Source organism: Tiliqua scincoides, chromosome 1 (assembly GCF_035046505.1).
Source record: "Tiliqua scincoides isolate rTilSci1 chromosome 1, rTilSci1.hap2, whole genome shotgun sequence".
Classification (NCBI taxonomy): Eukaryota; Metazoa; Chordata; class Lepidosauria; order Squamata; family Scincidae; genus Tiliqua; species Tiliqua scincoides.
The window spans coordinates 185,127,545-185,148,782 of record NC_089821.1 but is presented as its reverse complement, the minus strand read 5'-3'; the positions used below and the strand labels follow the sequence as shown (position 1 = coordinate 185,148,782).

At 41.4% G+C, this 21,238-nt stretch overlaps 1 protein-coding gene across 1 annotated transcript in view; it reads left to right on the top strand.

Annotated features, from left to right (window-relative positions):
* The window catches only part of MDN1 (midasin AAA ATPase 1), a 126,816-nt gene that overhangs the window by 96,485 nt on the left and 9,093 nt on the right, over window positions 1-21,238 (top strand). Inside the window, exons 74-92 of the mRNA XM_066612686.1 lie at window positions 1,249-1,405; window positions 1,611-1,757; window positions 2,870-2,996; window positions 3,311-3,416; window positions 5,155-5,270; window positions 5,861-6,322; window positions 7,110-7,342; window positions 7,648-7,791; window positions 8,358-8,530; window positions 8,714-8,875; window positions 9,826-9,963; window positions 10,400-10,541; window positions 12,112-12,284; window positions 12,566-12,706; window positions 15,276-15,423; window positions 15,663-15,964; window positions 16,830-16,991; window positions 19,254-19,355; window positions 20,255-20,456. Coding sequence (XP_066468783.1) covers window positions 1,249-1,405; window positions 1,611-1,757; window positions 2,870-2,996; window positions 3,311-3,416; window positions 5,155-5,270; window positions 5,861-6,322; window positions 7,110-7,342; window positions 7,648-7,791; window positions 8,358-8,530; window positions 8,714-8,875; window positions 9,826-9,963; window positions 10,400-10,541; window positions 12,112-12,284; window positions 12,566-12,706; window positions 15,276-15,423; window positions 15,663-15,964; window positions 16,830-16,991; window positions 19,254-19,355; window positions 20,255-20,456 — 3,337 coding nt within the window. The remainder of the gene's footprint in view (window positions 1-1,248; window positions 1,406-1,610; window positions 1,758-2,869; window positions 2,997-3,310; window positions 3,417-5,154; window positions 5,271-5,860; window positions 6,323-7,109; window positions 7,343-7,647; window positions 7,792-8,357; window positions 8,531-8,713; window positions 8,876-9,825; window positions 9,964-10,399; window positions 10,542-12,111; window positions 12,285-12,565; window positions 12,707-15,275; window positions 15,424-15,662; window positions 15,965-16,829; window positions 16,992-19,253; window positions 19,356-20,254; window positions 20,457-21,238) is intronic.

The following is a 21,238-nucleotide window of genomic DNA, read 5'->3' as shown; positions in this document are numbered from 1 at the left end:
AATCTGCAGTCGACAGAAGTACGGTTAGTCACTGGGCACAGAGGGTGAGGCCATTAGAAGGCGGTTCGGCAGAGGTCCAAGATTTGCAGCGTTCGGGGCGGCCATCCACGGCTGTCACACCTGACAAGACGCAGCTTGCTGATGTGCTCATTCGCGAGGACCGACGCATAACGACTAGGCAGTTGGCGCTGAAGCTGTCAATCAGCAAAGGAAGTGTGGATGCAATCATCTGTGCTCTTGATTACTCAAAAGTGTGTGCACGATGGGTTCCGCGCTGTCTTACGGTGGACCACAAATCTCTCAGAAAAAACATTTCTTCTGAGTTGCTGAAACGTTTTGAAGATGAGGGGGAAGCATTCTTGTCCAGGATTGTACAGGTGATGAAACCTGGGTTCACCATTTTGAGCCCGAAACAAAACGACAGTCGATGGAATGGCGTCATCCTCAATCTCCACAGAAGAAAAAATTCAAAGCAACTGCTTCTGCCGGTAAGGTCATGATCACTGTGTTTTGGGACTGTGAGGGCGTCATACTCATTGATGTGATGCCAAGAGGCAGCACCATTAATTCTGAAGCTTATGTGAAGACATTAACCAAACTCAAGAAGCGCTTCCAGCAACTTTGGCGCCATAACAACCCAGGTGAATGTTTGATTCAACATGATAACGCTCGGCCTCACACAAGTTTGAGGACTGCGGAACACATCACTAAACAGGGTTGGACTGTGTTACCCCATCCACCCTATAGCCCTGACTTAGCTCCCTCAGACTTCCACTTGTTTGGGCCATTAAAGGATGCCATTCGCGGAAGACATTTTGAGGATGACGAAGAGGTGATTCGCACAGTGCAGAAATGGCTTCGTGACCAGAACAAGGAGTGGTACCGACAGGGCATACATGCCCTTGTATCTCGCTGGAGGAAGGCCATAGAACTGGACGGAGATTACGTGGAAAAATAGGGAATGTAGAAGAAACATCATTCTTTCTTGCGTGTAAGTTTCATTGTGTTCAATAAATAATTGTTGAAGAAAAAAAAATGTGGTGCATTACTTTCTGGGCGACCCTCGTACATGTTATCCAGCGTTCTTTCTCCAGTAGAGGTCAGACAAATGCCCCAGAGATGCTGACAAGCAGGGCATGAAGAAGATAACAATCTAGATTACATTCATAGCTATTGATAAATCCATAGGTTGTAATGCAGCACTTTGATTTCAGTCATTTTGCCTTTCCTATTGTGAATCTTTCCCAGGCTGCTTATTTGGAGGAATTCCAAGGAGATGCATTTCATCCAGAATCCCTTCAGGGCCGCCTACCAAAGCTTACAAAGCGAATGAAGAAGATATGCACAACTCTAGTGAAGAACAGCTCCTTTTTGAACCTGGTGGAGAATCTTGACCGTTTCACTGGTAAGCACTACAGAACTATGATGGGTGCCAACCTACAAAGTAACATTCAGGATTGGAAAAAATATAAGACAAATGTATTTTTAGAAATTGTTTTAACATAAGACAGCTTTGTCAAGTGTGTTCGTTACCCATTGCTGAATTTGAATGAGTTTGCTGAAATTATTGCTACATAGATGTTTTCTACTAGCTCTCTTCTTCTTTTTAGGTGACATCATTTTCACTGCCCAGGAACTGAAAAATATGTCAGTGAACCCAGCAGCAGATAAAGAAAAACAGAAGTCAGAGGTCAAGCATTTACTTGTGCAAAAACAAAGGGCTCTAACGGAGCTCTTTAAAAACCTTGCAACTACAGGTGAGATGAGACCATTTATGTTTGATATGACCTGTGAACAAAAGTATACAGTAATCTCCCCATCCCGCAATAACATTCGGTCTTGTTACACATCTGCATGCAAGTGCACTGTTCCTATGCAATCTGTCTACACACATCTTTTTTCGAAACAGGTGGATCACATGGTTGAGGTGTACTAATATATAGCTGTACACACAGACATCAGATCATATAATGCACTCTGCACACATTGAAGAGTATAGGTGAACCTGAGATACAATCCACTGTGTGTAATACCCAAACACTGTGCCATTGTTTGACCTTGAGGTTTTTTTTTTAAACATACTGCACAACTCTAAAAGGATAGCATGAGGATGAGGAAGTGCCTCAGCCATTTCTATACAGGGGAAACTGAACCAGCCTTTGCAACAATATTGCTTCTAGTCTCTCTCTGGATTGGCTCACATGTGATGCAAAACCATAATTTGCTATAACAGGCTTTGTGTGTCTCCTTCTTGGTTTGTTTCCCAATTCTGTTTTGGAGAGGAGTCAAATCATAGCTTGCTGTGAGCCAGAATTTATGTATGTGAATGCAGCACATAGGGAGGAGACAACAGGAAGCCAAACCTTACTCATTTATTCCCGTAACCTGATGTCATATGTCAACCAAACAGGATTGTTAGCTGTTTCTAGTAAGCATAGACATGAACACAGTACTGTGCCATTTTGCAGTCATGCCACAGGAAGTATAGGCCTCTATAAGTACGTGCCTGTCAAGGCAAGATCTGTGTGTTCGCTCTTTTTCAGCTCCTTTCAACCACTGGCACAAGGTTTTGGAATTATCTTCATCAAAGGTGGCCTCTTAGGCTTTCCTAGTTCTTGTTTTGTTTTCATTTCTTTTTTGGGAGGGTCTAGTTTCCTCACAAGGCCATAAGTGTGTGAAAGACCTTGGGAGTAGAACCATTATATCTTGGTGATATTAATCCCATTAACTAAGTGCTCTTCTGGAAAGAACTTTACGTCTGAGAAATATGTTTAAAATTAAGTGTAATGGGAAGCTACTGAACTTCATATTTTTGTCTTTGATCTCTAGAAGGAAAATGACTAAGTGCTATTTGTATTTGTCTTTCTAGGCTTGTCATATCGCAAAGGTCTTATTTGGTCTCGTTCTAAAAGCTCCCAGGATCTACTTTTTCTCCATCCATTGGATTTGCGCAGTGCATTAACCTTGGTTAACTGCACACACAAATTGAATGCAGCGTATGTATTTTTTGTTTTTAAGACTATGGTGCTGACCTCAAAGGGCAGAAGTAGCTTTCTGGGATTTCTAAATTTGGCCTGTGGGAAATTTAGTTTTAATAAGGATATTTTAGTTGGAGTGGTCTTCATTTTAAGGTGACATCTGCAAATTGAAATTATAGTAGAATATTAGAATATTGGAGTTTAAAAGTTAAAGTCCAGAGATTACCGTTTTATTCAGTAAACTTGTATAGTCATACCTTGTTATGTGAAGACTTTGAGGTTGCATAATTTTTTTTTTAATCTTGAGAGGCTAAAAGTGTTATACTTTCCAGGTTACTTTCTGAGATCTCTTCATCCTGGGATGGATGCCAAAAGTACTTCTATCAGTCTCTTGCACGCCACTGTAGGCTTCAAACAGCATTATTAGTACCTTCAAAGGTAAAATAACTCTAGAGGAGGTTTTGTTTAGTCTTCTCTTTTAGCAGATTTGAATAGGCAAGATTGAATCTTTGGTCGTTCAGATATTTGACACTTCCGTTCACATCAGTATAAGTTTTTCTGAGACATGTTCAAAGTTGCCTGCATTGTAGATATTGAAAGGAAACCACAGACAAGCCTACTAGCCTTTCACTTCTGTATCATATTTATTACCAAGTATCCCCAGTTGCTAAACTTACTCGCATACTCAGAAACGCTTAATAAGACACTGAATTACAGAATTTATTTAGGTTCAGTATACCTGTCAGAGAAAATGACAGGTGGACAAGCCGGTGGGATGTGGATTAGGTGATGCTACTGTCAGGTGGCTCAGCAGTTGGCTGGCAAACCATACTTACTCCTCATTTACCTATCTTTAAATTTTCTTTATATTGCAAATTCAATAGGCAGTTCAGTTCTTATAATTTCTAACTTGAAAATGGCTTGCTTTGGATGTGAAATGCTTCCTTCATCAAGAATCTAGTAGGCCAGTACTTTGCAACTCCCCATGTGGTGATGCAACAGCGCCAGTACAGACCGCACTGTATCCCACAGGGGAATTTTGGCATGCTGAGGCCTCCTTGGGATAAGGGGACAACTGTTTTCTCGCTCTGGGATAAGTCCCAGCAGCTGCTGTGGGCCAACTCCGACCTGCAGCAGCTCGATAGATGGTGCAAGTTCACATTGACCTGAACCTGCCCCCCTTCCCAGACCAGATCTTCCCTGCTTCTGTCACTGCCCCATTCCTCAGACCTGTCACCATGTACCCACCCCACCTACCCTGCCAGCTGTTCTCCAACACATGGGAGGCCGCTCCCAGTGACCAGGCAGTGCATGCTGTCAGCAGCTACTTTACAATAGCCTTAAAGGTGTCACCACCAGCTCAGTGCATGTTCCTCAGGCAACTGTCCCCCCTAGGTCTGGCCTGTAGGGCAGGGGTGCTCACACTTTTTTGGCTGGAGAGCTACTTTGAAACCCAGCAAGGCCCGGAGATCTACCAGAGGTTTTTTTACAATGTTCGCGCCATCATAACATATACATACATACATCTCTCTATGTACCAATAAATGTGTACAATGTATGTTGGTGTACCTTGAGCCCCACTGAGTATAACAGGACTTACTCCTGAGTAGACATGCCTAGGATTAGGCTGTGAGGCTGCAATCCTAGCCACACTTACCTGGGAGTAAGCCCCATTGAGTACAATGGGCCTTACTCCGGGCATTTCCTCCCAGAGGCACCTGAAGGGGGGGTCAGCACTCCGCGATCTACTCATTTTGCCTCGCGATCTACCGGTAGATCGCGATTCACCTATCGAGCACCCCTGCTGTAGGGTGTTCATCATACAGAGGACTTAACCCTGTAACGAAAATTTTTGCAGTAGGAAATTTGTTTTCTGTGGCTTTGCACCAATTCTGTTATTTTTAATGTAGACTCTTTTAATACTGCTTTTTTTTGGATGTGTTACTTGCTTGAAAACTGTCTAAAGGCTGCAATGCACGTTTATGAGTATTCCATTTATCCTTGTTCTTGAGTAAACGTCGTAAGACTGAGTTGTACAGTAGCTTGCTTTTGCTTACTTTGTAATGTTAATAAATAACAAGAGTAAAGTTTAATTAATTTGCTAATGGCAGTAGAGGACTGTGGTGTTGTGGCAAATATTAAACAAAGAATAAAACTGCCTATCTCATCCCTGCAGGAAATTGGACTAGGTACTATTGAGAGATGTAAAGGCTTCACTGCACACCTCATGAAGATGCTTGTCAAGCAGAGGGGCTCTCTCACCACCTTGACAGAGCAGTGGATTATCCTGAGGTACTTGACCTTTTTTTTCTGTGCGCTCTCTTAGCTCCTTTGGAAAAGAAAGTATTCAAAATCAAATGAAAGTGGCAATTAAAAAAATGAAACCATTTTACATAGATTCTCTCAGCAAGTAATTTACTAGAACTGAGAACAATGTGAGACACAGACAGGAAAAGACCTGCGGTTTCTAGGGTTGTGCGTGCATTGAAAACTCCTCAATTTCCTGTTTTGATTACACCTCTGGGGATGGGGGAGCAACTCTGAAGACTGTGCCCCATTGATTCTAGGCCACAACCTATTGAGAATCGAGAGCTGCACCCATGCAAAAGGTCCTAATGCAAGCAGAGTGGATCTTTGTAAAAGAGAGAGTCTCTTTCCATTCATGGAGGGAGGTCCTGCTAAGGGTGTGTCACAACACCAAAGATCTGGATGTTGCTCTGGTAAATAATTCTTCAGATCTGTGCTTTTGAAAACACATTTTCTGGAGAGTTGTCTGGCTCTTTGCAAGTGCCATGATCTACCCAGCTGCTACATGTTAACTGATGTGTTGTGATGGTATTTTGAACATCAATAAAGTTCTTAACTTTGAATTTCCTGAACAGGAATCTCCTGAGCTGCATCCAGGAGATTGAAGCCAGGTTAACTGCTTCTAATGAATATGTAGTAGCATTTCCACCTCAAGATGGGGTTCAGCAGTGGACTGACAAGTTGCAGTACCTTGCCATGCAGTGTGTGATGATCCTGGAACAGCTGTCCTGGCTTATAGAATGTTGTCCAGAAGGCCAACCCTTGAACGTTCCCAGGACAGAAATAAAAGCTGAAGGAACTGAATTGAATCCAGCCGCTGTTCTGATGTCAGGGTCTGAGCGAATACCTTCAGAGCTACAGTATCTCACTCCAGTGGCTGCCGATCAGCTGCCTTCTGGATGCAAGATGCGAAAACATGATCCACTGTGTCAGCAGCTGGCTTCTAGAGTGAAAGAAATGCTAGTGGCAGTCAAACTGGTAAAAGCAGACGTGGACAAAATAAGGCAACTGTCTTGTGAGACTCTTTTCCACTCCTGGTAAGTAAGAGGTGCATAGTCTGGTGCTGGGGAAAAGTTTGTCCTGTTTCTTTTTTGCATGCTCCCTTATCTTAGAACGTTATGGCTGCATGCACTTGCTAAAAGAATGGTCTGTTGTCAGTTTTGACGGTGCCAATAAGAGTGGCAAACGAAGCCTGCGTTCGGCTTCCAACCCACTGTCCTGAGCCAGATGATTAGTGCTGGTAGGACTGACATCCCACCCATAGAGGTCTATGATGCAGTCACCTGCATTCTGGGGAAAATCACCTGTTAATCATTCTGGGGAGAGAGCCATTGCTTGTACTTTTTATAGGAGCTATACAAAAGCGATTTAGCAGTCGTCAGCTGTGCTCCCTTATCAAGTCACAATTGATTGGGACACAATCAAGAGCCATTATTGTAGTAAGCTTTCTTTGGAAACCCACACAGAAGAACACTTTGCATGTCTACCTTACTGATATTTGTGTCTGATCATTTTGTATTCTTTCCCTAGCTTTCCAGTTAGCAAAAATCCCTGGTCAGGAAAGGCATTTTAGAAATAAAATGTTGAAGAAGTCTTTTTTCCCCTCTTACTAATAAATGTTGAGAGTTGTTTTTGTTTTTTGTTTTTTTGTGAAATACACCTCAGGTTTTTCCTGGCATCAAATCTTCTTTTAGTGCAATAGGAGTAGTGTGTTGTGATGGTCTGAACTCACTGGGTATGTGATGTGTCTTGTTTTTTACTTACAGCAAATACTCAAGTGAAAATGTCGTCCTTTAAACATTGGCATTTTCTGGTTTATTACAGGAAAAGCTTTGAAGTTTGCTCTTCAGGGATAGAATGTTTGTTGAAGATTTCAACCCAACTGCAGGATATCGAGTCCTTGTTCGTTCTGCCTGAGGTGGAAGTCAGTCAGGCCGCACCTCAGATGGCGTTAATCAGAAGTCTTGTATACATCCAGGGAGAAATTAATAGAAGTGTAGATGACTTCGCTATCTGGAGAACACAACTGTTCAGTTCAATTTCACACTGTGGTGATGGTAATATTTTCCCCTCTTTATTTAAACTGTGGGCTTGTTAATTTCAGTTGAGATGTTTGCATGTTAACTAACTGCCCAATTATAGGTTTGGGAAAGACTGGTTTAGGACAACCAGAGTTCTCTTTACTTGGGATTGCTTAACTCCAAGCTTGTTTTAATATTAGCAGAATTCTCAGCCAGCCTTTAACTTTAACCTTGAGATTGAAAAAAATTACATTACCTTGTTTTGCGTAGTAGAAAAGTGCTTTCTTTGTAAGGCCATTGTAGGTATGCTCCCAATAAAGATTTCTACTGTTTCTTTAAAGGGGATCAAAAGTTGGATGATGGATTTGTAGAACTCTTCTCAGAACAAGTAGAACTTGCAATCCAGGCTATCCTGAGTGCTATTCAATCTTTAGTGGAAAGAAAAAGGGAAAAAGAAAATGCTGAGACCGCCCTGAAGGAGGATGGTGAGTCTGGACTGTGTCATTTTATTTTCAGACATCTTTCCTGTTGGTCAAGTTATAGTTTGGATTGGGCTATAAGTAGTTTATTATTACTATCATTTATTATTTTTTGCGTTTGTTTGCTGGTAGGTTCTTGATTTTATCATTGCTTTTTAATTTGCACTGATGATTGTCCTATGCTTACTTCACTTACTAACTTACTAAGGGCACAATCCTAACCAACTTTCCAGTACTGGCACAGCTGTGCTAGTGGGGCATGTGCTGCATCCTGCAGTTGGGGGGCAGTCACAGAGGTCTCCTCAAGGTATGGTAATGTTTGTTCCCTTACCTTGAAGTTGCATTACCCTTATGTTTGTGATGGAAAGTGATTAGGACTGCGCCCTGAATTTCTACCCTGCTTTATCTCCCCAAAGGGCATTCAAAGTTGCTTTGAATTTACAGATTATTATCCTTGTGTATTGCATTGTCAGTTCTCTTTTTTATATTGTGCTGTGACCTTCTCCACAATTATATGTGCCACTCTTATTTATGTGTCTTTGGTAATTTTTTGTTTGTACTTCTTACTCAAGGGGAAGAGTCCTCAACTGACAGGCTTGTGTCAGGGCATTTAACTAAGTTCCTGGATGAAGATGTCTGTGCCGATGTGAGTTCTTTGCATGTACAGAAAATAATTTCAGTCATTTCAGAACTCCTGGAGCGATTGAAATCCTACGGAGAAGATTACACAGCCTACAAGTGCAAGGTACAGTTCATCAACTGAAACTCTTTTGGCTGCTCATGGCTCTTTGGTCTAAGGAGAGATATAACTTGCTTGACTTTCTCAAGCAAGTTCTTGATTCAGGTTCTTTTTTGATTGCCCTTAGAAGTAATTTAAGCTTACTTTGTCTTGGCACATCCCTCCCAAATATGTTTTTTTCTTCCACAGCTTTTCAATCAATCTTGCAGCTTATTGGTGCGTTTAATGCCAATACTTGACAAGTATTCCAATATTCTCCTCTTCTACCTCACTATTGCCTTGGTTACCCATAGGAGCACTGGAAAATTGCTTTCAGTTCTAGCTAACATATTTACTGAACTTGCCCAGAAGGTAAGAAATTCTCACTTCCTTTTTTTAGTTTATTTGGGGAAAAGGGGATGGAAAGGTAAATAAGCATATTAGAAAACTTCATCACAAATGGGCTGAGTATATAAAAGGCAGCGTCATCATTAGCTTAATGAGTTTTGATCTCTGACTATATCAAATTCAGTTTTTCACTTTTACCACTTTTTTATTGAAATGAGAGTCTAGAAACGGAAATGGTCATAATTTTGCTACGTACTGTGCAATTTTGGTTTTCCAGTGGTATAAGCTGCATTTCTAGAATATGAAACATTCTGATTTTAACAAAACAGAAATTCCTGCAATTTCATATGCTTGTTTGGCATCCCACAACTTCTCATTAAGAACAGCAATTTTCAACCAGTGTGCCACTGTACATTGGTGTGCCACGAACAGTCTGCAGGTGTGCCGCAGAATTTTGGGAGAGGTTCATTTATTAGTATGGCCGTTGCGGGAGGAGAGCTCCACACTGGCAGTTTAATGTGCCGTGTCCGTTGTCAAAAAACTGATGGTGTACCTTGACAATTTTAGCACATTGTTGTGCCATGAGATGAAAAAGGTTGAAAGTCACTGATCTAGAAATTCACTTCTAAAAACTAAACACAATCCATTTTAAAATGGGCCCATGGTGATGGGCAGTGCCATAAAGAGATAGAAGATTCCAAAAATACATTTGTGAAATTTTTCTCACTCCCAGTGAAAAATAAATCCTACATTATTAGAACCAGTTTTTGACAATTGGCTTATAAATAAGGTAATTGCAAATTGTTTAAGATGTGCAGACTTATCCTATATGTTGTCTGTGAAGTGGAGCTTATTTGAAGAAAAAAAACTCGCACACAATGATTGAATTATATTGAAATAATATCCTGTGGAAACATAGGAAGCTCATTGAAACTGTTACTATCTGCTTGAAGGGGTTTGTATTTCATTATTAGGGGTTTTGTTTACCGAAAGAACTAATGGAAGATGCTTCAGGACAGGGAGCAACTGAGTTCCATGATTATGAGGGAGGTGGCATTGGAGCAGGTGAAGGCAAGAAGGATGTGAGTGACAAGATAGAAAATGAAGATCAGGTATGTGTAACTGGAGTTTAGGAGAGTGCTTTCAAAATAGCTGGGTTCAGGTCTTGTTTGAGGTGTATATGATTAATCTGTCAAAAGTAAGGATTCATTTACTTTTCTCTTGTGTTCTGTGAATGATTGCTACTGAGCTATAGTCATGTGATAGTTTAATGGGTTTCATAGTTTAAAAAGCAGACTGCAGTTATTCTACAAAAAAAGTATGTAAATAATATAAAAAGCCATTATGATAACCTTCGGATTTGGAGGATAAAATGGTGTGTTAGCTAGACTCTGATTATTGTATTAATGTTTGTTTTGCTCAATATTAATGTTTGCTCCGTATTAATGTTTGTTTTGCTAAGGTAGTTTCATTAAAAAAAAAATTATTGCTCTTTATATACAAAATAAGAAAACACCTCACAGAATAATTGTTGATTTAATAAACCAGGTTGAAGACACTTACCAGCAGGGCAAAGAAGAGGAGAATGAAGATCCAGAATCTAAGCCAGATGTTGAAGGAGAGGATAATGCAATTGAAATGTCAGAGGATTTTGAAGGGAAAACCTATGATGGCGAACAAGGAGCACAAGGTTTGTATCTTGTTCTGGTTTGTATCTTGTACATGTAGAGTGGGAAGAAACCAATGCTTGAGTACAGATAACATGTTGAGTCGTGCATATTTTAAAAACAAATGCAAAAGCTTTCCGTCTTCTTCTTAAGCACATGGAGGAGAGGGTGAGATTCTAAAGCTGAAGTTCTCCAGGGCTTGTCCACAATCATCACTTAGATTATAGCCTGCTGCTGTCTACTGACAGTGCTTTTGGGGCTTGAGCCTGATTTTAAGGTCAGTTTAGGATCTTTCTGCTTTGAATAAAATGTTCTTGGTCTTGTCATATAAACTCATTCATGTATTAGAGATTTGAAACACCTCTATTGAAACACCTATTGTTTTGTTTCTGGTTTTGTTTTTCTTGCAAACATTTGACATGCAAAAGAATTGGAAATATACTTACAGAATTATCATAGAAGAGTGGTTCTCACATTTTTAGCACTGGGACCCACTTTTTAGAATGAGAATCTGTCAGGACCCACCGGACATGATGTCATGACCAGAAGTGACATCATCAAGCAGGAAAATTTTTAAGAATCCTGGGACTTACTCCTATCCACACTTACTCTGGAGTAAGTCCCATTGACTATCATTGTTAAAAGCATATACATAGTAGCCTGTTAAAAGTACAGATGTGTAACATTACCCCAAATGCAGTCACCCACCATGGCAGCATCAAGTCTAATATTAAAAATAAAATATTGAACTGACTGGGGACCCACCTGAAATTGGGTCGTGACTCATCTAGTGGGTCCCGATCCACAGTCTGAGATACACTGTCATGGAATATTACTCCACCAGCTTCAAGAACACAAATTGGTATTTAGAAATTTGACTGTTCGCAGTTCACTTGTTTTTCTTAGTATCCTACTTCTGTGCAAAACCCAGCAAAATTGAAGTGCAATATCATGAAAATTGTAATGATGGTCTTAAATCGTAATTAAGTAAATGAGATATATTGTGGTTATAACTCTTTCTGATCAAGGACTATATTCAGAACTGCAAGCAGCAGCATCTTGCTATGTAACATCTTGCAGTAACATGTTTTGTTAAACTGTTGATCTGAATATTTCTAACTTTTCTGAGGAAGTATAGCATTCTGACAAACGTATGTGTGTATTTAGCATATCAGTAGATTTGGCTTGCGTGTAGCAGAGACAGAAAACCAATATCTCTCTTCTCGTGATGTTTAGTATTAATGTAGGTACATACAAGTGATAGATAGTGGAGTGATCTGCTTGATACATATTGCCTAAACAGTTTTGGACCACCAAAACTGGATCTAGATACTCCTTCTACTTATGAGAGAAAGTATTAGCCATTCAGAATGTCCAGGAGACTCCATGTATATGAAGATGGCTTTATACCAAGTCAAACCCTTAGTCCATCTAGCTAATGTAAAGCATGTGCTTTACCACCAAGCTTCAACCCCTCTGTATCAGATCCATAGTAAACCTGAATGTAGCAAAGCTATGTTATGTGGGGTGTGCTTTCAGTCGTTTGAATTTTTATATATGCATTTATACATTGAGATGTGTTATCTTGTGTAGAAGATGATGAAAAATCTGATGAAGATGAAGACTTGGATAAACAAATGGGAAATCTTGGAGATGCTGAGGCTGACAAATTAGATGAGAGGCTTTGGGGAGATCACGATGAGGACGACGATGACGAGAGCGACAGTGAGGACAACATAAAGGAAACGGGACCAGGAATGGATGAGGTAAAAAGCAGAAACAATTATGTGCTGTCCTGAGAACATACTGTAGCTAGGCAGTTGAACCAAACTGAATGCATAACTATTGAACCATTTTTTGTTTGTAGAGCCACTGTAGTATCATAACTAGGGCTTCCTTATAAAGATTGCTATTTGTCTCAAAACATGCTGAGTGCTTCCTCTGGTTTGATCTTAGTGAAGTTTTTGACCTCCAGTTGCGTATATAGCAGTGTCAATAGCAATTACAACCAAATAAGTTCTATGGGTATCATTTTACTACAATTTAGGGCGATTCAGAACTTGTGGCCAAAGATGACAACTTGGATGTTGGAAATAAAAATGATAAGAAATCACCCAAAGATGAAGAAAAAGAGAGGCAAGAAGATGATGGGGAAATCAAAGAGAAAATCCATGAACAAATAGATGAGGTAATACAAGAATGTTCACCACAACAGTAATGTATCCATTCTGTATTAAAGGATATGTAAAATTCCCATTTATTGCAAAAGATTATGTGCAAGTAATTGTAGGCACAGTAGCAGCTGCATGACCGCACAGCCTCTAGTTTTGTTAGTTCAAACTAAATCTTGTCCCTGCATTACAAAGGAATTCAGGGAAGAGGAGCTATATGTATTCCAGTATCTCTACACTAAATCACTCTGCTTTCTAAAATGTTGTATACATGTAAAATAGTCTCCAGAAGGCTTGTTTCACATGTGGTGCATTTATTAGACTTGTAATTTCAGTTGTTATAAAATTCAGGTGGAGCCTTTTTATGCACATGGGTTCCGTTCCCTGCTGCCCTGCAATTAGGAAAAAAACAAAATGTGTTAACTCAGACCAGGAAATGATGTGTTTTACACAAATTGCTTAGAGTTAAGCAAATATGCTACAGCCTGGCACTTGGGACTGGAAGGAAACCAAGGCAGCTATTATTAATGCCCTCTGCTCTGTACTCAGCCCTCCCTGTTGCCACCTGTCCCTACTTCTTTCACAGGTGGGATGCTGAGCTTTTAAGAGTCCAGTCCTATGCATTCCTACTCAGAAGTAAGCCCTGTTGTAGTCAATGGTGCTTACTCCCAGGAAAGTGTGGAGAGGATTATAGCCTGAGAGCTCAGTCCTATGCCCACCTACTCAAAAGTAAATCCCATTCTAGTCAATGGGGCTTACTCCCAAGAAAGTGTGGAGAAGATTTTAGAGCCCAGTCCTATGCCTGCCTACTCAGAAGTAAGTCCCATTCTAGTCAATGGGGTTTACTCCCAGGAAAGTGTGGATTGGATTGTAGCCTAAATCTCATGCTTTGGCTTGCTGGGAAGACTTGCTTGATGGGCTGTTTTGTTTGTGTAGGCTGGAGCAAGGAGAGCCTGCACCATCTCATTCTGAAGGGGGGAGGAATTCAGCAAACACTCCTTGGGTTTTTTTAAAGCAATCTCCTCTGTTACTACCACACCTGTGTGTGTGTGAGAGAGAGAGAGAGAGAGAGCGCGCGCACGCTCTACCTTGCATGTGTTCTGGCTACAGAGGTCTTCCCCCTTCCCCTCTTCAGCCTCTATGCTGGCTCAGGGGCTCCAGGAGTCTTACTGTTCCTTCCCAAGGGGAACCTCTTCCATGGCTCCAGGACTATTTCCCTTCCTGTTCAAGGCGGAGCCTTTTTTCAGTGTTTTGGGCTGCCCTTAAATGGAGCAAGACACCAGCACAGGGCAAGGGAGGCAAAGGTGTGTTCAACTTTCAGTTCCCCCCACAGATTCAGATAAATTCCCTGCAGATTGAGATAAATCTGCAGATAAAAAATCCGTGGATAAATAGGTTGCACCTGTATGCAGTTTTCACCAGATGATCTCAGTGTGGAAGTTATAATTCTGAACCAGGGCCTCTAGATGATTCTGAGATGGATGAGGGTAAAGGAGCAGAAATGGATGTTTTTGGATGTTTTTGGACCACCTTGGGTGCCCCTCAAGGAGAAAGGCGGAATATAAATCTAACAAATAGTGTAATCCAGAAAAAATGAAAACGTTCTAGAACAGATTGGGAAATATAATGATTTGGATAGTGATGTACAGCTGGTCCTGGATGGGATCATACTATCTCTGAAGGACCCAAGTCCCTAGCTTGGAACTGCTCCTAGATCTAGCGTTGTCTTTGATGCCCAGGTGACATTGTTTTGCTAGGGTGCTTTTTGCCATCTTTGACCATATGCATAGAAGTTAGTATTTGCTTCGGTCAGTTGTATGTGAGTCACATCCAGACTGGACTATTATATAGGACTACTTAACTCAATAGGCTAATTAGAGTGTAACTTCAGATTTTTTTACACATTTGCTCTATTTTAGTGGTTTAGTTACTTACTAAATTTACTGCTTTAGTTAATTTGGTTGACTTGGTTTCCAGACCCACTTCAAGGTTCCATTAGTTTGTGCTTAAGTTGAAATGCATGCTACTCAAACCATCTGTTTCTTTGCCAGCCTGGCCCAAAAGCACCAGCATAGCTGTCCATAATTTGTATGAAATTACAAAATATTGTGTGTGTACTTATTGGAAGTCTAAGTTTATCTGTTGGTGTGGTAATTTCATGATGTGTATCCTGTTACATATGCCCTAATGAGACAAATGTCATGCCGTTGTTGATTGCAGTGGATTCCTCACAGAAGACATGCAGAATTCTGTCTTCTGGTGACAATGTTAGTAAAATCAGGTGCATTTGTAAAAGGGTTTGCATTTTTTTTCCTATTCAGAGTTCACAATCATAATAAAGAGTTCTTGTCAAGGTTTGAAAAAGAGTGAGGATATCTGGGTGATAGCAGAGCTCAGAATGCTCCCCCCCCCCATGATAAATAATAGCTGTTTCCATGGAGGAAGCTTTCTTTCAATGCAATGTGGGATCCTTCTTGTTTGGGCTGGCCTAAACATAACTTGGAGTCCTTACATTTTGGCTCTGAATCAGTTTTTCCCTTCTTATTCTCCCGTCCACTCTTCACATGTCTTTCTTCTACTTAACAGCGTGAATATGATGAAAATGAGGTGGATCCCTACTATGGAAAACAGGAGAAGCAGCCTGAAATGGAATCATTAGATCTCCCTGACAACTTGAACTTAGAGAATGGAGAGGAAGATGTTGAGGATAAAGAAGAACAACAAGAAGAAGAAGGTAAAGCTGTAAAGTGTCTGAAGTATTTTTGATGTTCAAAAACCCACAAAATAATCATTTCAAAATGTGAGGGGGTGGGGGAAAATACAGGTGCTCTCTATACTCCATCAGTCGCAGTCCCTCTGTGCTGAGTGGGTCTTACACCCTAGGACATCTTATATGGTGGGTCTTATACTATAGGAGACCATCTTAAATTTGCATTCTGTCATTATTCTGAAAAGTCGCATGCTTTGCATTAGGAGAAAATCCCTTTGAGACCAAAGAAACCACAATGGATATAGATGAGAGCGAGATGAAGGGGGATTCTGAAGACATGACCGCAGATGGTCAAGATTCTGAGCAAACTGAAAAAGAGTCCTCTGAAGATAAAGGTGAAGAAGATAAAATGGAGGAAGAAACAAAGGCAGAAGAAAACACAGAGCATCCTGCTGAAAATATAGGGGAAGAAGAAGAAAATTCCCCAGCAGAAGATCAAAAGGAGTCCACTGAAGATCAGAGAGAAGGGGGCGTTCCTAATATTGACCAAGGCCTTCAACCCCAGGTTTTGTTTATTTCTTTTATTGGTAGAGGTTATATAGAAGAAATTGCATCCTTCATATGATTTATTTTTTCCTCTGAGGTTGCATATGAAGAATATTTGTGGAAGTTATTATCCCACCTGGGAATACCAGGTGCTGTAGGCTTATACCATAGTCTTTCGAGACTGAAGGTTGCCAACCAACCAACTATTATCCAGCTGGAAGGCTAAACTTCCAGTAATTGTGTGGTGGCAATAATAGGCTGTCAGATCCTAAACAAACTGCCCATACCGCAATGCTGCAGCACTGAAATAGCCATTGTTGAATCCAGCACAGGAAATAAGGCTGCTGGAATCTCTCCAAGGTAAGGGGACAGATGTCCCCATACCCCAGGGTAAGCCCTAATAGCCACTATGGACTACTTGGGCCTGCACCAGCAAAACTGCTAGCACAAGTCTGAGCAGCCATGTGTTGGCAGATTGGGCCCAGGAGGGGGGATAGGATCTGGTTGGAGCTTCTGCTGCCATCTCTGCCCACCCCCACATCTATCGCCATCCTCCCCAACCCCTCCCTCTCCTGCCCCCTTCTGACTTTGCACCACTTGACACTGCGCTTACTGTCCTCGGCGCCTGGTACCACTCCCACTGCTGAAAGTGTGTGCCTGTGCAGGCCTTCACATTGGTGCCTCCTACTGCCCATCTTGTCACACAGTACTTACCAGCACGTTTGTGATCGCTGTCCTCGTCGTAGCACATGTTATACTAGTGCTGCTGCCCTGTGGGATTGGGATGTAAGTTCTTAAACAAGAAGTAGACTTTGTGTAGATGAGTGCCAATCTTTTCCAATTGTTTATATTACTAATTCCCCTAAAACTATTAATTGTTTCAGGAAGACGAGGATGTTGATAATCCTGACAAGGATGAACAGTTGCCTGAACCCCTTGAGAGAATGGAGCATGAAACAGATGGGCAGGCTGGAGAAGAGAACCTTCAGAGTGATGCTGCCGTAGAGCTGGCTGGAACAGCATCTGAGAAGGACCAAACTAAAGAGGTAAACTGGAAATATCCCACAGTGCCTTTTGTACTGTGCAGAATGCAATTTTCAACATGTTGAAAGCATTTGTCACTAGTTAAAAAATAAATAATTATCGGCCCCAATCCATAGAATTGTATGCACAGCTTAAAAGGCTGCACACCCTCTGCTCAGCTCAAGGAGCCCTGCTTTGCCTAAGCACGTGCTGTTCTCATTCCGTGTTAATACTATATATTCTACTTCTCCTTAATATGAAACTCCTCTCGTCTGGTTCAGTCAGTGGCATCACTAGTGGGGTGCGGGTCATGCAGGCCGCACCGGGTGTCATGCAAGGGGGGGTGATGCACACTGGGGGGAGTGACGCACTAAAATCGCGGTGGTTAGGAGTAACCCCATCATGTTATATACCGTTGGATGCGGAATTTCCCGCAGAATGCAATGAAAAAAACGGAGTGAAATATCTCCTTGGAGCCCAATGGAAAGTTGAAACCGAGCCATATCGCGCATTTACTTGTGAGTAGGTGAACTGGCCTTAGTCCGTCAGAAAGTGCAGGCTGAGAGGAATCCAGCAACACCAGAATGGTCCTGATCCAATGAATGTAGCCCAAACAAAACACGCGAGAAGGAGGTCCCTCCCTCCAAGTTGGTGAATGTATTGAGCCCTATGGAAAGCAAAACTAAGCCACATGGTTGCGTTTACTTGCGAGTAAGCAAACGTGCCTTGGCTCCTGGGCAGGTCAGGCAAAGGGAAATTTGAGGCCACCAGAATGGTCCTGATTTGATGCAACTGGAGCTCAACAAATGCCCCAGAAGGCGCGCGCACGCACGCACGCACGCACACACACACACACACACACACACCAATAAAAAGAATGAAACAGAAGCTTGACAGGGTAAGGTGAATTTTTTTCTGTTTTAGGCTGCAATCCTATCCACACTTTCCTGGGAGTAAGCCCCACTGACTATAATGGGACTTACTTCTGAGTTGACAGGCATAGGATTGGACTCTCAGACTTGTAAAGCCAGGTGGGTCCTGATAGTGATTTGCCTGAAATATAAGAATTGAACTGGGTAGGAGTGAAAATCTGACTGATTCTCTTTTGGGGCTGGGGGTGTTATTTCAGGCAGGCTACAGAGAAAATTCACTTGGTGGGACAGGGCTGGCTTCCCTTTATTTAATTATTTGTTGTACTTTAATTATTTATAATTATTTAATTTGCTTTATGATGGGTCATGGACAGATTGTCATTCTAAAAAGTGGGTCCTAGTACTAAAAGTTTGAGAACTGCTCCAATAAGGTGTTAGTAAGTTGACACCCTGGGGGCAGGTGACACCACTAGTGATCAAAATCACTAAAACCACAGTTTGTAAAAATAATACAATCATGTTACATATCAATGGGTAATTTCATGTAGAATGCAATGAAACAAACTGTATTGAAATATCTTTATTCTGAAGTATTTTTTATTCAAAAAGTACAGCCAAAAAACCAGTGGGGGGGGGCCAATGGTAGATCACCACCACACCCACCACCTGGAGTGTTGCCCCACCCAGTGCATGGGGGTGACGCGCTGGCCTCCTACACCAGGTAACGCGAACCCTAATGACGCCACTGGGTTCAGTAGGTCAGTACCCTGAACAGTAGACTGATTCTAAAAGCATGCAGCATGTATGGCTAGCCACGTTTCTGATGCCTGATTGCATACAGGTTCACAGCATTGTTCATTACAAGCACAGACTGTAAGACACAATTGGAAGATTTGTGACTGCATCTTTTACATTTTATGTGGGGAGAGAGCAATTCATATAACATCCCAGCCATTAGTGCTGTACAGTCAAAGCAGGCAAAAGATGACAGGTAGCCCATTAATAACTTTTTTATAACAATAAAGCTATCAAAATATTTTTTAAGAAATAGGGCTTGCTTCAAGATAAAAGTTTTTAGGGCAGCAATGCCTGTCATTCTACCAAATTAGTACTAGATTTTTTTGTATGTATGTGGCACAAGCAATTCGTTGTAGTGATATAATGATATGAGAAGTTCCTTCTACAACCAGTAAAAGTTTGACTTTTGGTATGGACATTATCTTAAACTAGATTATGGTCAGAAGATGAGAATTTGGAAATGTTAGTGATTTTAAAATGAAACTGAGAATATATGCATTTTCCGGGGTCCCTCCAACCCTGTACTCCAAAACTTATTATGTGTTTTCCTAACTGTTTTTGGGAGTTGTGCTCCATTTTAGCAGCAAATATCTTATTTGGTGCCTTCTTTTTCAGGAACATGGAAGTGGAGCAGCTGATGCTAATCAATCAGGAGGACATGAATCTGAATTTATGGCGCAATTGGCTTCTCGGAAGCAAAGCAAACAAAATACACAGGTTTTTAATACTTTCATATTTTGAAGCTTTGTAAAATAGCATTAAACAAGTTAATCGCTGCGTAACCACTGTGTTTGTGTAGGCTCACAGAGCCTTGGTTTGCCTAAGTTGTGATCAGTGGTGTCTAAATGAATGTCATTGATTATTGAGGCTCCTCTGAATTTGGTGTTCTTACCCCACCCCCCAGTGTGACCTAACAAGTACATAGCTAGGAAACACATTTCTGTGTTTTCTGATAGGCTGTGAGAGAATCCTAGATTGTAGGTTGGGAGGGGACATCATTCAATGGAAGAGCATCTGTCATACAACCAGAAGGTCCTACGTGCCTGGCATCCTCAGCTTAATAGGATTCTTGATAGAAAGATAAAACAGTACTGACCCAATAGACCAGCCATTTTCAACCACTGTGCCATAGCACATTGGTGTGCCGTGAGTGGTCCACAGGTGTGCCACAGGAATTTGGGGGAAGGTCATTTATTAGTAGGGCCAATGGGGATTGTAGGCTCCCACTGGCAGCATGGTGTGCCTTGTCAATTGTCAAAAAACTGATGGTGTGCCTTGACAATTTTAGTGCCTTGTCAGTGTGCCATGAGATGAAAAAGGCTGAAAATCACTGCAATAGACCAACGATGTGATATAGTGCAATGTGGTTTTATATGTCTGTACATGCTTAGTATCAGCAGAGCTGATGTCTTAAGAGGTGTGCCACTTGCAAAACTCTGGGTATGTTAGATGCAGTGGTTTTTCAGCCTTCACAGGCCTATTCTGCCATTAGTGAAATCTTCTTAAATGCCAGTTACCTTCTCTGGTAACAAGATAGGCTTTAAAGCTCCTGAATATATTCCTTTTTTAAACCCCAACAAAATTGAATGGCTGAATTTGCTCATTTTTTTTTTCAGAGTTTTAAGAGAAAACCTGGAGAAGCTGACAATGAGCGCTCAACAGGGGATCACAGTCAGCATGTTCAAAAGCGACTGAGAACTGTGGAAGCCAGCAGTGAAGCAGAGCAGACTCCAAATCAGTCAGAACAAAATGTAGGAGAAGCTGATCTTTTTGAACACATCAAGCAAGGCAGCGAGTCTTACGATGCACAGACCTATGGTATGGCAGCATTTGCAGGTTGTCAGAGGGGCAGATGAGGTTTAATTTTCCCCAACATTATACTTCTATTTCTGCAAAAATGAGCTTGCCACCTTCAGGAAAAGCAATGATGCATAAGAATGTTAGATTCACATACCTCATGCTAGGGGAAAAAAGTAATAGATTTATGTTTATATTTGTTTATTTTCAAGTAACTTGTTTGCTCTTGTCTCATAATTAACTCTCTTCAATTTAGGCCCAATATTTTATTTCCCTATTGCAATGTCTAGGTTTAACTAGAAAACAAATCAGAGCCATATAAATCATCTTGATAATAGCTAGCCTTTACTGTCTTCATGGTATTTTATTGCCCACATTGCAGTCCCTTTCTTGGGGTGCAGGACCCTGACAGCCCAGTTCTAAGGGCTCAGTGAAATTGCTAGTGCAGGTCCAAGGAGACCCATTGCAGGGCGGGAGGCTTACACAGGAGTAAGGGAATTTAAATTCTCTTTCCCTGCTGAAGACTCTCAATCCAACCTCCCCCCCCCCCCCCCACACACACACTGAATGTTTTTGGCATGGCAGTGGTTTGGGGAAAGGATAAGATTGCGTTGTGACAGTAGTATTGACTTGAATCCCTTGTATAGTGATACTCTGGTCTGAGATAAAAAGCCAGTGCTTTAGAGATGCTATCCAAACATCTAGGAGGCAGGAGGTCTGGTCTAGAGGGTAGAGCCTCCATCTGCCTGAAGATAACATCCACAAGGTCGCCAGTTCGAGGCCACCGGCACCGTGTGACCTTG